The sequence below is a fragment of the Spermophilus citellus genome, assembly GCF_964194105.1.
Source record: "Spermophilus citellus genome assembly, chromosome: 3".
In the NCBI taxonomy this organism is placed as follows: Eukaryota; Metazoa; Chordata; class Mammalia; order Rodentia; family Sciuridae; genus Spermophilus; species Spermophilus citellus.
Window position 1 is genome coordinate 11,194,050 of NC_138184.1, and position 17,109 is coordinate 11,211,158.

General features: G+C 61.6%; 1 protein-coding gene across 5 annotated transcripts in view; it reads right to left on the bottom strand.

The window, feature by feature from the left end:
- Positions 1-17,109, bottom strand: part of CACNA1A (calcium voltage-gated channel subunit alpha1 A) — a 232,268-nt gene that overhangs the window by 47,544 nt on the left and 167,615 nt on the right. For all 5 annotated transcript variants that reach the window (XM_081284893.1, XM_081284894.1, XM_081284891.1 and 2 more), the window contains 6 exons: positions 14,905-15,708; positions 7,428-7,876; positions 6,611-6,746; positions 5,249-5,378; positions 2,399-2,458; positions 1,710-1,816 (listed from right to left, as the gene is read on the bottom strand). In XM_081284893.1, the coding sequence (XP_081141019.1) occupies positions 1,710-1,816; positions 2,399-2,458; positions 5,249-5,378; positions 6,611-6,746; positions 7,428-7,876; positions 14,905-15,708 (1,686 nt within the window). The remainder of the gene's footprint in view (positions 1-1,709; positions 1,817-2,398; positions 2,459-5,248; positions 5,379-6,610; positions 6,747-7,427; positions 7,877-14,904; positions 15,709-17,109) is intronic.

A 17,109-nucleotide genomic window follows, 5' to 3' on the forward strand; every position in this document is an offset into this window, starting at 1 on the left:
GGAGAAAGGTGGAGAGGGTGGGCAGAGGGAGAACCAAGGAAGAGGAGAGGAGTGGGCGGTGTGGCCTGTGGCCAGGAGAGGGACACGGTGTGCCTCTGCCCCGCGCTGGGGCGTCCTGACCCCCTGGCGACCTCCTGGTCCTCTGACCCCATCCTGTTTCCAGTGAAGAACTTCAGCGAGGCCCACTTTCGCCTTAAGCCGGAAATGGCCACTGTCCTGTCCTCTCACAAGCCCAGCCCTTCCTGTCTGGCCAGGAGCCACTCGGGGGACCCCTGCACCTGCCAAGAAGGGAACGAGGAGACGAGGCACGGGGGAGTCTGGAGAGAGGGGCTCCCACCCTGGCCAGACCCTCCCTTCTGGGGCTGATCCACTGTGATGGCTACCGGGGACCTAAGGGTTCCCCAGAGCCTCGGGATGTGTCCCCGTGTTGGAGTCGGGAGATCTCCAACTTGTTCAAGCATCTACAGCACGAGGGGTGCAGGCTGACCACAGGCCCAGAGGGCTGCTGGCTGGTCAGCTCGTGGTCACCGTCTTGGAATGCATGTCCAGAATCAGGGTGTCACCTGGAGGTGCCCACCCAGAACTCAGGTGCCACCTGGCAGTGGCTGCTCAGCTCCTGGGGACCATCTTGGAATGGCTTCCCAGACATCAGGTGGCATTTTGGGGTGGTAACTGAGCCCAAGGGTGCCATATGAAACGGTTACCCAGAATTCGGGGGCCATCTTGCAGTGGCCACTTGGTTCTTAGGTACCATTTCAATGGCCAGGTAGAACTTGGGTACCAGTTTGGGATGTCCACCCAGAACTCGGGGGCCATCTAGTAGAATGGTCACCTAGAACTTAGGTTCTAGAACTCAGGAGCCAAACCTTGGAATGGCTGCGCGGCCCTTGGGCACCATCTTGAGATGAGTATCTAGCTTGGGAGTCATTTGGAATGGCTGCCCAGGACTCGGGGCAGCCGAGTCTTGGAATGGACCTAAGGGCTACCATCTCGGAACGGATGCTCAGAATTGGAACCATGGTCACTTAGTTCTTGGGCGACATCCTGAGATGGCTATCTAGAACTTGTGCCATTTTGGAACAGCCCAGAACTTGGACACCTTAGGCTCTAGGGTGCCTCTTGAAATGGCTGCCCAGAACTCGGGTGCCCCTGGGTAGGGCTGCCCGGAACTCATCAGGTGCCATTTTGGAGTGGGTACTAAGCGCCATGGTGGCCTCTTGGAAGGGCTGCCCAGCCCCTGGGCACCATCTTGGAGGTGCCATGATCTAGCCCTGCGGAGGGCGGAGGGTCCTAGGCCTGCCAGGAGACAGGGAAGACACAGGGCCATCGGTCGACAGGCACGGGGCCTTCAGGCACGGGGTGGGGTGTCATGCACACTCATCCATGATTGTCTTTTCAGGGGCACCCCAAAGAGACAGAGGTTCTGGGGGGCTCGCGGAGCAGAGGGGAGATGAGATGTCCCGCAGCACGGCAGGAGGCCGGTGGCAGCCATTGCCGTGGGAGGAGGAGAAGGGGGATGCCGGCTCCTTCTCTCCCCGACGTGCACAAAGCCAGTGGAAGCTCCTCCTGGTGGCATGCGGCACCTCCCGCCACCCAGAGCCCACGCGCCCCATCTCTACGCCCTGAGAGCAGGTCCCCTGAGCCAGCAGGTGGTCTCAGGCTGAGGATGGGGGCCAGGAGGCCAGCGGAGGCCTCGGGTGGGGACTTACGTGAAGGCAAAGGCCACCAGGGCCCCACTGACCACTATGAAGTCCAGAATGTTCCAGAGGTCGCGGAAGTAGGCGCCCTGGTGCAGGACCAGCCCCAGGTCGATCATCTGCGGGGAAGAGCAGGCGCTGAGGTTCGGCCCCTGCGGCCCGCGGGAGAAAGTGCAGGGGGCAGGTGGACGGACCTCCCCCTGCAGCCTGGGGCAGGAGCGAGGGCCCTGCGTGGGGGGCGGAGGCCCCACCCGGTGACAGGCAGCGAGGGTTCGCTGGTTCCAGACCTTGGGCTGCCCCTCGATCGGGTCCTCAGTCAGCCCTGGGGGCTCTGCCTTCCCAACCCCCAGGAGTCTGTCCACTCCTAGCCACCAACCCGGTGCCGCCCGCATGGTCCACCAGGGACCTGCGCGGGCTTCCAGGTCCGCCCGCCCTCAGGTCTGTCCTGCTCGCAGCCGCCAGAGGGCGCCGGCGCACACCCAGCCCAGCACCCCCCCCTCCCCGGGCGCAGAGCCCCGCGGTTGGCCGCCCCCTGCGCGGCTCCTCCAGGTGTCGCAGTCGCCCTTCTCCCCTCCCTGCCCCTCTCCCGACTCTCGTGGCCGCCCCTCGGTCACATGCACCACGTCCAGGCCTCAGGGAAGCCGGGAGGGTCCTGGGGGCTCAGAACCCCGCGGGGCGCTGGCGGCTGTCCCCGCGCTCACCTTGATGACCATCTCAAAGGTGAAGACGCCAGTGAAAACGTAGTCGAAATATCGCAGCACCTGCAGGGGGCATGAAGAGGGCAGGGATCACCGACCTGCTCCAGCAGAGACCCCTGTAAATACTGCAATTGCCTATTGGTCTGTGAGACCCCCCAGCAAAGTCCCCAAGGAGCAGAGTTTCCACCCAGAGGAAGCATATCTGTCATATATGGTTGCGCAGGGCGTGCACTGCACAAAAGCCCCCCCCCCACCCCTAGATTTGTAGGTTGTGAATGAGACTTTCCAGCAGATGGCAGCAAATCCCATGGAATCCCTCCGTGAGGACGGCGGGCACCGAGGCCAGCATCCAGGGGCCTTGTATATTTGCCCCAATCTCTATGTGTGCTGAGGGGGCCCTGGACAAGTTCAGGGGTAACTGGATCCTGTCCCCACTGCGTCCTGGTTCCGCTGGGTCTCTGGGCAAGGTTTGTTTCCATGTGGTGTCTCCTAAGCACTGGGGCCCACCCGGCTGCTTGCTGTCACCGTCTGTGTCCCATGGCCACGCTCTCACCAGGGTGGGTGATTCTCGTCCGCCCGCCCCACTGTCTCAGCCTCGACCAGTTTCTGCCTGGATGATCACCGACCCTCAGCCCTGACTCTCTCTCCACCGCGCACAGCCCAGCTTGGTGGTGACCCAGGGTGTGGCCTGACCAATGGTGCACTTAAGGGCCTGGTAATTACTGGACACGGCCACTGGAGGGCGCCGGTGAACACCTGCGTCAGGCTCTCGCCCCTTCCTGGCTCCCGCTACTGGGATGAAGTCCAGTCTTCCTGCTGGTCTAGAGGCTCTGCACGACTTTCTGGTCACCTCCCCAGGGACACGGTGCCCTGCTTCCACCCTTCCCTTGCTCCTGGCCTCCTGCCTCCTGGATCCCACCCCAGGGCACTTGCACAGGCTGTTCCCTCTGCCTGAAACGCCCTTCCCTGCATCCTGTGGGGTCCCCCTCCTCCATGCTTGGCTGGGAATGGCTTTCCCGGCGAGGCTTTCGGCGGCTACCTGTCTACAATGCCACCTCCCGGCCTTGGAATCCTGTCCCCGCACCCCTCATCCTTTCCCAGGGAGCTGTCTGTTATAGTATCAATCATCCCGTTGTCCCCCACTTCAGTCCTGCAGAGATAGTCCCCATGTGGCTGCTGCAGCTCCTAGTGCAGGGCCAGGCATACAGCAGGCGCTCAAGGGTGCTTGCTGAGTGGGTGCCCGAGCAGCTGGGGTCGGGCCTGCAGGAGCGGCTCTGATATCATGTCCCGGGTGTGGCTGCCACCAGGGTGCGGGCGCGAGGGACCGGGCTGTGGTCACCTCCGCGTCGGGGATTCTCTGGCTCTGCTGAGCTGGGCGGTCCCCACCGTGGGGCGAGGGTCCTGGGCGCCGCCAGGGGCAGCAGGAATCCTGGCCCCGCCCACCCTGCGGAGCTGCGTCCTGCGCCCTCGGCCCTCCTGGCCACGCAGGGCGCACGGGGTCACCGTGGGCCTCTGAGGACCCGAACTCCCGCTGCGGGCTGGGCGGGGTGCTGGCCCGGGGCCCCAGCAGGCTCTCTGCAGCCCCTGCGTCACCTGCCCTGCCAGCTGGGAGGCCCGGGAACTAGGAGCAGGAGGGAACCTGGAGGGCTGCCGGTCCGGCCAGGACCCAGCACAGCCTCCGCTGCCTTCTGATTTCCCTCCCTCCGCCCGCGGGCCTCGGGGCGCCAGGCTGGGGGGCAGGGAAAGCCAGCGAGGCCTCCGAGCCGCGCCCTGGGCACTAACCTACTTAGCATGAGCCCCAGCCTCCACTGGCGGGTGAGGAGGGCGACTGTGGGTCTGGGCAGGGAGCTGAGGGGACAGGCCAGGGCCCCAGGAGGTGCCCCACCCATGAGGTGAGCCGCTGCCCCTCTCCACCAGGGCCAGGGCTCACTTCTGACTGGCAGATCTCCAGGGTGACCCAGGATGGTCACTTGCTCCCTCTTTGTCTCCCACTCTCTGGGTCTGACCCCTCCTTCATCAGTTGGGGTCACCTGGAGAGGGCTTGGCCGGGATTAGATAAGTCACGGTGGCCAGGCGGTGGCCGGCACCCTGGCCGCACCTGTCATCCCAGCGGCTGGGGAGGCTGAGGCAGGAGGATCGGGAGTTCAAAGGCAGCCTCAGCAACGGTGAGGCCCTAAGCAACTCAGTGAGACCCTGTCTCTAAATAAAGACAGCGTGGGGCTGGGGCTGGGCCCAGGCCGAATGCCCTAAGTCCAGTCTCCAGCATCTCCAAAGACTATGAGGACAGACAGACTGGAGGACAGACAGACTGGACAACCGACCGACTGCCCGCCCGTCCGTCCAACGGATGTCCAACTTGGGCAGCTCAGGCAGCTGGGCCCGGGGTTGGGCACACACACAGCCAGGGGCCGGGTGGACGGGGCTTAGCAGACCCTGGACCCTGGAGGGTTCTGTTCTCCAAAAGTAAAAGTTTGGGCTGTTTCTGCCCCGGCCTCCCCTTGGCCTCTCCTCTCCCGGCCTCACCCTCGGGCTCCTCCCAGCCCATCCTTCCTCCAAAGCTTCATGTCCTCGTGGGAGACTCCACGGGGAGAGCTGGCTTTTGAGAAGGCACCTCTAAGTCACCCCGGCTCAGCCCCTGGCCCCCTCCATTCCAGGCAGAGCATGATCCTGTCCTGTCCCCGCCACCCCCACCAGGGGACCCAGCCGGGTGGTCCCCTCCAGGGATGTCTTGCCCTCAGAGATGTGCCTCCCCTCCCTGCAGACACGGCTGTGCCCGAGGCTGTCCCCAGTCAAGCCCCACCCGGCCCCGAGTCTGGGGCTACAGGAGGAAGGGGACGGTGAGGCGGGTCTCACATTGTTGCGGGGCGCGTTGGGCTGCACTGGGTCCTCAGCGGCCAGGGCGATGCTGCTCATGGCGATGACCATGAGGATGCACATCTCGAAGTAGCGCAGGTTGAGGATGTAATGGCACAGGCGGCGAAGGCTGTTGGGGACAGATGGTGTGCAGAGGTCCACTCAGAGCTCAGGATCGCAGGCCTTCTACCATAGCACCGTTCGAAATCCCTAACTTCTAAGGGCCACACCTACCAAGCCATCCTTTACCTAGGGCCCTCTCTGGGTCCTAGGACCCCAAGAAGGCAGGGGAGACCTCCCAAGGGGAGCCACAGACATGTCCTGTTTACCCTGTTGAAGTGGGCCCCTCCCTCCACAGAAAGCCCTCTTCCCCATGGCTGATTTTAGGACTGGCAGAAAGAGTCCAATGGAGATAAACTTCCTATTTTCCTGTCGCCCTGTTTTCTTGGCCACTGGCCAGGAAGATACCAGCACTCCAGGTGCTGGACACCCCCTTAATAGTTTTTCACAAAGGTATCCAGTATAGTACTTTGAAGAAATGTACAAACAAGGCCTCTGGCCTTGAGCTGGGCTTCACAGAGATGTCTACATTTTTAAGATAAGTTACAAACGGGCTCCATGGTGACAGCTGGCAGGGGGAGGAAAGAAAGGGGAGAAGAAGCTCTCCCCTTCTCAGGTGTTGTCCTTGAAGAGTTAACTTGCCCAGAACAGAGAAAGAAAAAGCTGCTTTTCTGTGAACTTCTGCAGACTGTGAACTTCTGGGCCCCTCCCCTGACATGCTGGGTAGAAAACTCTGAAACTCCCTGAACTTGGGGTTCAGGGGATTGATTGATTACAGCAAAAGCTGTGCCCTCTGAGCCTGGCTGCAGCCACATACAACTGTTTCCTGCCGTCTTCGGTGCCTGGCCTCGTCTGCCCCTACAACACTGTGGCTCCTAACGACTCTGGAAGTCTTGGTCCCCACACTGGGCTGAAGAAAGGGGGATGAAGGGTTTTGAGGACCGATGGGTCACAGAGATGTCTTTCTTTCCCTCCCTCCCTCCCTCCCTCCCTAGAATCAGCTGTGGGACTGGGGCTCTCATCTGGAACGTGGCCTGGACTACGAAGACCAGAGGGTCGCCAATGGCGGAGTGGGACACGGTGGGGTCTCCAAAGAGGTGGTGACTGAAGCTCTGAATCGCAGCCTGATCAGAGCCCTGATGGCCGAGGGCACCTTCCTGGGTCAGCTCGGGATGCGCTATGACAACGTCCATCTCATACGACTTCAGGACGGGCCACTCCGGGCTGATGGTGGTGTTGGGGGGTGGCTCCCCCTCTGCTCCGGGGCCCTCGTCCCCTCCCGGGGGCCCCGGGCCTACTCACGGGTTGGTGGTGGACAGGATGAACATGGAGCTGTAGGGGGGCATGGGCTTGGGCCCGTCCTCCCCGGGCTCCTCCTCCTCCTCCTTCTTCTCCTCCTCCTTCCTCGGCAGTGGGTCGGGGTTGGCGTTTTTGTTCACTGTTGGGACAAGAACCGGGGCTCCCTCCGTGGTTTCCCAGGAATCTCTGGGCTCCCGTCCACACCCGGGGCCAGGAAGCTCCCGCCCACCCCAGGGGCAGGGCATGTCGCCGCATCCTCACTGACCCTTGTGGGGGGAACTTCATGATCCCCACTGACTGACAGGGAAACGGGGGCACAGAGAAGTGCAGTGACTTGCCTCAGGTCACACAGCCTTGAGGGGACACCTCAACCGCCTGGCCCCAGAAAGCCTGTTTCCAGCCACTCTGTGGCCGAGTCTGCTGGGCTCCTCGGGGGCTTTGGTCAGCCCTGTCCCTGTCCCGCCTGACCTTCATGCCGAGGCTGGGGGCACCCAGGGGTGCTAACGGCCCCACTTAGGGGGACATGGGCTCAGGCCACGGCACCCCTTTCCACGCTGTGTGGCTACTGGGCACAGGGCACGTGGCCAGACTAGATGGGGACAGGCTGGGGCGTGGGGGACACTGGGCGTCCAGGACCCAGGGTGAGAAGAAGGCAGAGCGTCTCGTTAACGGTTCAGAAAACACGGTTCGCGGGTCGAAATGGTGACATCTGGATCTAATATCTGAGACATTGACGCTCCTTGGGCCGAAGCAGCGCCTGTCCGACATCCCCGAGGTCCCCGAGGTCCCCGAGGTCCCCGAGGTCCCCGCGGCCGCTCACCTTGGACGACCGTGTGGTTGAGGGGCGGCCCTGGGGGCGGGATGTCCACCGCCGTGTGCTCGGGCCTCCCGGTCCTGGCCGAGGCGTCCTGGCCACTGCTGGGGTTGGTGACGATGAGGCTGTTCTCGGGGGCCTTGGGGGCGCCGGGGTGCGACGGGGGCCCTGGGTCATTGGGCACCCGGCGGCCGGCGCTGCTGTGCGGGTTGGCAGCTGGGGCGGGCATGGGGCCAGGGACTGTGCTGTTCCCCATCTTGGCGGGGCTCTGGGGCGCGCCGGCGGGGCCCAGGCTGTCGTGGGGACTGGCCGGCTCCGCAGTGGCCAGCTTGTTGTTCTTCAGGTTGTCCATGTCCTCGGCCAGCGGCGCGTCCTGGCGGCCCAGGTCCTGCTGGATTGGACGCGTGGTGGACAGGTTGGGGCCGGACACAGGGACCCCGGCGCCCTGGTTCTCTCTGAGGAAGGCAGGTCAGCGGAAAAGAACCACAGCAGAGTCAGGACGGCGGGGACAGGGTGGCGCCTGCCCAAGACCCGGCAAGGGACGGCCTGGGGTGGCTCAGTGGCAGGGCGCTTGCCTAGCACACACCCGCCTGGGGTCACCCCAGAGCCATAGCCAAACCGACAAACCAAGCCAACCCACCAGTCCCACCGCTGCAGCAGCCCAACCACGTCAACCCAACCCAACTAACCCAACCAACCTAACCAACCACCAAACCAACCAAACCAACCAACCAACCAAACCAACCAAACCCAACCAACCCCACCGCCCCACCAGTCCAACCATGTCAACCCAACCAAGTCAACCCAATTAACTCAACCAACCAACCTAACCCAACCAAATCAACCCAAACCAACTAACCAACCCAACCAACTCAACAAATCCCACTGCCCCACCAAGTCAACCCAACCCAACTAACCCAATCAACCAAACTAACCAACCTAACCCAACCAAGTCAACCCAATCCAACCAACCAAGCCAACCAAATCAACCCAACCCAACTAACCAAACCAACTAACCAAACAAACCCAACCCAACCGATCACACTACTCCACCAGCCCAACCACATCAACCCAACCCAACCAACCAAACTAACCCAACCAAGTCAACCCGAACCAACCAACCAAACCAAGAAAACTAACCCAAACCAAGTCAACCCAACCCAACTAACCCAACCAACCAATCAACCTAACCCAACCAAGTCAACCCAACCCAACTAACCAAACCAACTAAAACAACCAACCTAACCCAACCAAGTCAACCCAACCCAACCAACCCAACCCAACCAAACCCACTGCCCCACCAGCCTAACCAAGTCAACCCAACCAATTCAACCAAACCAACCAACCAATTCAACCAAACCAAGCCAATCCAACTATCCAAACCAACCAACCTAACCCAACCAAATCAACCCAGCCCAACCAACCAACCCAACCAACTAACCCAACCAAACCAAGCCAACCAACCCAACCCAATCAACCAAACCAAATCAACCAACCAAATCAACCCAACCCAACCAAGCCAACAAATCAACCCAACTCAATTAACCAAACCAACCAATCTAACCCAACAAATCAATCCCACCAAATTAACCAAACCAACCAAACCAAGCCAACCACCCTAACCCAACCAAAACAACCCAACCCAACCAACCAAGCTAACCAACCAATCAATCCAACCAAATTAACCAAACCAACCAAACCCACCAAATCAATGCAACCAATGCAACCGACCCAACTAAACCAACCCTACCAAATCAACCAAACCAACCAAACTAAATCAACCAACCCAACCCAACCCACCCAACCCAATTAACCAAACCAACCAACACAACCCACTCAACCAGCCAAACCAAACCAATCAACCCAACTCAACCAACACAACCAAATCAAACCAACTACACCAACTCAACCAAACCAACCAACCCAAACCAATCAACCAACCAACCCAATCCAACCAACTAAATCCAACCAACCAAACCAAACCAACCAACCAACCAACCAAATCAGGCCATTCCATGGCGGCTTAGCCACAGGCCAGGGGAGATTCACCGCGTTCTCACTCTATAGATGAGAAGGGGATCAGAGACAGACGGGGCCCTGCCCCAGGCCACACAGCCAGCTGTGGCAGAGCCAGCGTGGAGCTAGCCTGGAGCTAGTCAGCAGAGGCTCTGCGCCCGATCCCAGGTGGGAGTAGATACCGGCTGTCTGTACCCACACCTCCTGGAAGGGGAAGCCAGGCAGTCCCTCTGTAGTCCCCGCGGGGAAGGCCCTCACCCTCCGTCACGTGGGTCGCATGGACACTTGGGAGGGAAGTCAAGGAGCTGTGTGACCCCGGCAGCCTGACTAACCTCTCTGAGCCTGAGTTCTCTCAGGTTATGTTTTTATCCCTTTTGGTTCCACGGCAGTGGGACCGTCCCCATGTCCTGGAGACTGAAGTGGTGATCCCAACGGTTACTCGCTACGTGACCCCGGAGAGTCCCTCAGTCTGTTTCTCATCCGTAACGCAGAGTGGTGTCCTGGGAGTCCCATGAGGACGAGAGGTGGCCACGGGACACTGTGGGGTGCTGCTAGGCCTTGGGCCAGGGCAGGATTTGTCCTGCTGGGTGTGGGCCCGCCCAGGCCCAGGCCGCCCTCCTCCCTCCTCCCTCTTGCCAAGACAGGTCCCCCGGGCCCGCCAGAGTGACCTCTTTTGGACAAAGGCTCTTTGCAGATGCCATGGAGGATCTCGAGAGGAGACTGGCATGAGCCCAGACCCACGGCAAATCCTCTCGTAAGGGAAGGGAAGGGGGAGACCCGGGGACACAGGTGATGGCCATGTGCTGGCCAGTCAGGGAGGCCACGGGTGGTGCGTGGCCTCAGAGACCATCCGCCTCTGCCCTCCGGGCATCGTCCCCGAGTGTGGGTGACGGGAAGTGAATTCTAAACCAGGGCTTCCCCGCCTGTCACGGCGCCCACAGGTGCGTCCTGAGAAGCCAATGTAGGCTGGGAGTCTGGCCGGTGAGACCTTCTGGTTGAGTACCATGTGAGCCTCCCTTGGCCTCCACAGGGGAGGCCCCAGGGCCCCGTGGACCAAGACCCCCAGATGCTCAATCCCCCACATAAAGAAGCACTGGCACAGAATCTGTGGGATCTCCTGAAGACGGTCCACCACTTCCAGACACCGGGGACTCCTAACGTGGCGCTGGGCACACAGTGTTGCTCAGGGGATTCAGAAAACTGTCCCCCCTCAGTGTGGACACGGTTTCACCCCCGCGATTTCTGACCTGCGCCTGGTTGAATCCACCGCCGCAGAACCGCTCCATATGGCGGAGGCCACCGTCTAGATTTTTTTTTTTTTTTTAATAAAAGCCATCTTTCTTTTCTTTTCTTTTTCTGGGGGATGGGCAGAGCTGGGGGTTGAACCTTGTGTACGCAAGGCAGGCACTGTACCAACTGAACTATTCCTAGCCCCCAACTGTCTAGATTTTTAAAAAAAATTTTTTTTAATATTTATTTTTTAGTTCTCGGCGGACACAACATCTTTGTTGGTATGTGGTGCTGAGGATCGAACCCGGGCCGCACGCATGCCAGGCAAGCGCGCTACCGCTTGAGCCACATCCCCAGCCCTGTCTAGATTTTTAATGAAAGATCTTCCTGCCCCCAAGAAGACCTAGTTAAGTCACAACTTGAAAAGGAGCCCATCCTTCGGTCACCATCTAAAGAGGTTGTATAAAAAAAGTCACACAAGCCACGTGCGGTGGCATGTGCCTGTAATTCCAGCAACACTGGAGGCTGAGGCAGGAGGATTGCAAATTTGAGGCCAGCCTCAGCAACTTAGTGAGACCCTATCTCTAAATTAAAAAGGGCTGGGGTGTGACTCGGGGGTAGAGCGCCCTGGGTGAAGAGCCCAGCACCAAAAACAGAGCAAAACACTCACAGGACAGGAGGCCGGGGCCGCGAGGACCCTCAGGGTGCTTCCTTGCAAGGTGACATTATTGAGGAATGGCGAGGGCCCTGGCCTTAGTTGGCTTTGTCCTTCTTCCTCTGGGTTCCCGCTGGCTGTGGGTCAGGGTGTGTGACCAGGCGCAGGCACAGAGCCTCCTGCACCTCGGGGGGCTTCGCTCCAGCATCTCGGAGGCAGGAGACCGCGGCCGGCCTCCCCGCTCCTCCCCGGGCTGCCCTCTGTGCCCTGTGCCCCAGGAGGCTGTTGCATAACAGCCTGCGCCGTCCCTCCCGCTGGCCCGGCTCGCACTGCTGGGCTGCGGAGCTCCTGCCCCGGACGCGCTCAGACCCCAGATCCAGGGCTGGCCCCCATTATCTGGGGAGCGAGGTAACAGGAACCCCCATTCAGCTCGCTCCACGTACACCTCGCTGACCCCCGATGGCCCCCGATGACCCCTGATGAGGACCGGTGGCCAGGGTGGTGGCGAGCGCAGGAAGGCTGCCGGGGGGCGGTCCTCAGACCCCCAGGCCACGGCAGGGCTGGCCGAAGGAAACGGGGCGATGGGCGACTGGGGTGCACAGAGCGGGGTGCGGGGAGGCCGCCGAGGGCGCACGGGGCTGCTTCAGGGCTCAGGGCAGGACAAATCGGGACTGGGCGTCCTCTGGGCCTGGGTTGCCATGGCGACCAGTGCAGGTGGACAGGACTGCGGGGAGCTGTCGGGGAGGCTGGGCAGCGCCCTGGGGTCACAGGGATTGCAGTTCACTGGGAATCAGCCAAGCTCCTCCTCACTTTGGCCGCCCTGGGGGGCCCCTGCCCGGACACCATGAAAGAGCAGGTGCTGGGGCGAGAGATGAGGGGAGGGGGGAGGTGAGGGGACAGACCTCCGTTGACCATTCCGCGGGGACCAAGCCCTCAGGGAGCGGCTGGGACAGGGCCTCAGGGATGAGGCAGGGATCAGGGGAGGCTCGGGCCTCGGGGCTGCGGCATCATCCCCACAGAGACCAGAAACTGCTTATTATTTTATGTCTGCAAATTAATTAGATTAACGCCTCGTCTTTGATTTCCCCCTCTTACTAATGCTTGAATCAGCCAGATATGGTATGGTGGCCCGGGCTGCAGCCCCAGCTACTCAGGAGGCTGAGGCAGGAGGATGGCTTGAGTCCAGAGGGCGGGGCCAACCTGGGCAACCCCGGAGACCTCAGGTCAAAAAAGAAAAAGAAAAAGAAAGGTTGGGCACAGTGGCTCGCACCCATGATGCCGGAGGCTGAGGAGGCTGAGGCAGGAGGGTCTCGAGTTCAAAGCCAGCCTCAGCAAAAGTGAGGCCCTAAGCAACTCAGTGAGACCCTGTCTCTCAATAAAACACAAAATAGGGCTGGGGTGTGGTTCAGTGGTGGAGGGCCCCTGAGTTCAATCCCTGGAACCAAAAAAAAAAAAAGCAAAATATGCTTTCCTGAGCGTTTATTTCCAGTGAGCATTATGACTTTTTTTTTTTTTTTAAACCAGCCAACTGACTAACTTGCTTCTCTGCTGGCCTCAGCATTTGCAGTGTCTATTAATAAGGGACCTAGCGGTGACTGACTGGTTCCCACGGGATCCACTGAGGCCCTGGTGGAGGTGGGGGCTACTGTCTCTGGAGAGGGGCGAGGCCCTGGGTGATGGGGGGGCTGGATCTCCATCCTCTCCCCTAGGCTGGTGGCCGGCCGCTCCTGGGAAAAGCCAGTTCCCTCTGCAAAACCCGGGAACTGGAGTGGGGAAGCTCAGGCCGCGGCTCTCAGGCCCTCACCCTGTGTGCTGATGAGAGTGTGGAGGATAACAGGCAGCACTTCCTGGTGCTCCCTACTGCTGCTGAAGCAGCTGACAGTTTCTTTGTGTCCGCAGCACTGGGGACTGAACTCAGGGGCGCCTTGCCACCCAGCCACACCCTCAGTCCTTTGTATTTTATTTGTTTGAAACAGGGTCTTGCTACGTTGCTGAGGCTGGCCTTGAACTTGCCATCCTCCTGCCTCAGCCTCCCGAGTAGCCGGGATGACAGGGGTGCGCCCCCCTCCTGGCAATAGCTCCCTGTTCTTGAGCACAACTGGCCAGTCTCAGGCATTTTGTGATGACACCATGTCCCCCACCATGTGCCCCCCATCTGTCATTACTTGAGGGAATTCACAGCGTGAGCTTAGCATACAGTAGGCACTTAGCAAATGGTGAAAGGCTCCATCAGCCCAGTGGGGAAAGCTCGGGAGGAACAAGGACCCACAGGATGGTTTTAGGAAGGCATTGAGGAAATACGGAGACCGAGTGGCGCCAGGGCCGAGGGGCGCGGTGGGCATCTGGGGAAGGGGAGTAGGTGAGGTCCCACCCAGGAAGACGCTATCCTTTCTCCTTGGCGACTCCCTACCCTCTCTCATGCAAATGGAAAACCGGCTTGTAATCATCAGAACCTTTCATTTTAAGCCAACGTGGTTTTGACCAAACTCAGAAAACACTCTTTGCGTGTTTTTAGTGTGAACCGCATTTTTCTGACTGCAGCCCCTGGACGGTGCAGGAGGCCTGGCCTCTGCTGCTGTGGAACCTCACCAGGACTTGGCCGGGTCTAGAACACCGCGACACCGTTAGCACCTCCCTTCCTGGGCTCTGAGGTGTCCACAAACCCCAAGTCGTCAGCCTGCGCCTGCGCAATCATGTCCCCGCAGCCACCAGAACCATGTCACTGCGTACCCAGAATCCCTGCGCTCAAGTGTGGTCTCTGGACGGGCAGCGCTGCCCCCACCTGGGCACTGCTCAGAAAGGCAGAATCTCAGGCTCCCCGGAGGCCCAGGTCCTGAATTAGAATCCGAGTTTTAACAAGATTCCCGGGAGAGTCTCTCCCTCTCTCTTTCACACACAGGGTCAAGTTTAAGAACTGCCGGCCTCATTTGGATACCACAAAACAGAATCACTGACCCACACGACTAAGCCAATCAACCCAGAGCCCTACTGGTCACATAAGGGGGGACTAAGGGGACCCTGGTTTATAATGGAACAATGTCCACACCCCCTTGAAGCTGTTGGGCCCCTTTGTGAAGAATCACCTTGAGTACTCTTAAGGAAGGAGAACATGGTCAGGGACCTGGTTAGCCCTGGCCTGGGGACATGCCCAAGAGCCTCTGGTACCCTGCTGCCCCTTCAACTCTGGGGCCCCCAAGAGCCTTCCCACGTTCCTGGAACACACCAGGTAGGCCGAGACTCGGCCAGCTGGGAAAAGGTCTAATTTTACTGAGCACTTACTAGGCCCGGGGCCCTTCCAGGCTCCGTGGACTTCACCTCGTTTAACCCGGGCAATGGCCCGATTCCACTCGCTGGGCCTGTTTCCCAGGTGGGAAGACAGGTGCGAGGTCACTTAGGGCCACCAGCAGCAGCACAGGGAGAGCTGGACGAGAGCTCTCCTGCGGGGTGCGGTCCTCCCCGGGCTGCCTGATGTGCCCAGGTGGACGGTCCCCGGGGCTCCAGGCTGCCCGTGGGGCGCTGCCCTTCGCCCCTGTCCTCTCCCCTCTGTGAACCAGGGCTGGGACGCGGCTGAACCCCACTTACTTCCTCCGCCGGTGCCGGCGCTCCTTGTCTTCCCTCCGCGCGTCCGTGTCGTAGGTGGCGGGAGGGCCGTGCCGGTGTCGCCTCCTGCGCTCGCCCCCGTCGGGGCCCTCGCCCTCGCCCTCTCCGCCGCGGGCGGGCCGGCTGCCCTCGCGGTGGCGCGCCCGGCGCTCGGGCTTGTCGTCGGCCGCCTCGTCCCCGGGCCTGCGGTGCACGCGGTGCCTGCGCGGCTCCCCGTCGGCGCCGGTGCGCGGCGACCCGCTGCGGCTGTCCCTGGGCGCGGCCTGGCGGTGCGCGTGCCTGCGGTGCGCGTCCCCGGCCTTGGGCCGCTCGGCCTCGGCCTCCCAGAAGCCGGGCGGCTCCGGGCCTCCCTCGCGGGGCGGGTGGTCGGACTCGCGGCCGTAGGGGCCCTCGCGGCTCGGCTCCTCCTGGCCGCCCGCCCAGGGCCTGCGCGCGTCGGGGCCGGCGGGGTCGCGCGCGCGCTCGCGCTCGTGGTAGCGCGCCTGCTTGCGCAGCAGGTCGTCGGCGCGCGGCGGGCCCAGGCGCGGCTCGACGGCGGGCTCGGCGGCGCGGCTCTTGTTGGTGTTGTTGTTGCGGTTCTCCTGCGGGTCCACCACCAGCGGCCGGTCCAGGTGCGTCTTCACGTCGGGCCGCAGGTGGCGCGCGTAGGACGCCTTCCAGCGCTCATCGGGGTCCAGGCCGGGGTAGAGCGCCTCGCGGCTGGCCAGCAGGTTCTGCTTGCGCATCTCGCTCGTGCGCTGCTCCCACACCGAGCGCGCCGCCTTCTGGTTCCTCTGCTGCTCCTTCCTGCAAGGCAAGGCCGGTCGGCGCCCCAGGACCCGCGCCCCGCGCCCCGCGGTGGATCCCCTGGCGCGGCCGCGCCCACCCGGGTCGGCACGCTCAGCCTGGCCCGACGGGGCGGCCCAGCGGGTGTCCCGGGTGACCTCCCAGGCACCTGGGCCCGAGGCGGGCCTGTCAGCCTGGCCGAGGGCCCTACTGTCTTCTCTACTCTGCCGCCAACGGCAGCGCGGGAACCTCTGGGGTGGCTTTGAGCATCGTAATGGCCTCGGAGATGGCCACGGAGGCCAGGGCGGTGGACATGAGCCTGTGCACGTTCCACAGCCCCCAGTGCCCACGTGGCCTGAATGGGAGTATGGGGTCACAAAAAGGAACCAGGGCAGCCAGGGTGGGCAGTGCGGGGGCTGGGGTCCCATTCAGGGCCCTCGGAGCCTCCCCAGGGCTGCGGGACATGGGTGGTGTTAAAGGGACCGTCGCTGTGCTCAGGCTGTTCCTAACCTCACCTACCGCATGCGCCTCCCTGGGCTACCCTCCTGCAGCCACCACCTCTTAGTTTGGAAAAGCTGCCCCCTCCCCGTAGTCCCAGAATGCAGCGCTCTGCAGCATGAGACCCCCTGAGTCCCCCACCCCACCCGCAAAGGCACAGCTCAGAGCACTGTGTCCTCCGCTTTCTTTATCCAAGGTCTCTGGTTCCTCACTGCCTTGTTCCCGACCCCAGCGAACTGTCTGCTCCATGGACCTTCAGAATCTGTCCAGGATCCTGCTACATCCACACCTCCTCGGCCCCATCTTGGGCCAGTCCCCATCTCCTTTGCAAGGACAGGCTGGTGCCCTCAACCTGGCCTGCTGGGCCACCTCCCTCCCTCACTTCCACAGTCCGTTTCCCCACAGTGGCCAGAGGGCACCTGTGAGCACTTGAGTCACGTCCTGACCCTCCTCTGCTCCTTTGCCAATGATGCAAAACCCAAGTCCTCCCCGTGGCCCCCAAGGCCCTGCATGACCTGCTCGTCACCTCCTTGCCCTCGTCTCTCCCTCCACAGTCCCCTTTCTGCTCACTGGGTTCCAGGCACACCAGCCTAGTTCAGATCCCCTGAACACACCAGGAGTCTGCCTCAGGGCCTTTGCATATACCAGTCCCTCTGCTTGGGATGCATTTCCCCCACACCTCCTCCCAGCTCCTTCCTCACCTCCCTCAGGTCTTGCCACCATCCAGGGGAGGCCTTTTGAAAGCACAGCTCTGGGCTGGGGGTGCTACTCAGTGGCAGAGAGCATCCTCCCCCGCACATGCCAGGCCCCGGGGCCATCCTCAGCAGTCCCCAGCAGCACCACCCTCTGCACTTCCGCCCTCCCCTCTCCATCTTTTTTTCTCTAGTTCTGTGATCTTGTCATCGCCCCCGCTGACTTGAGAGC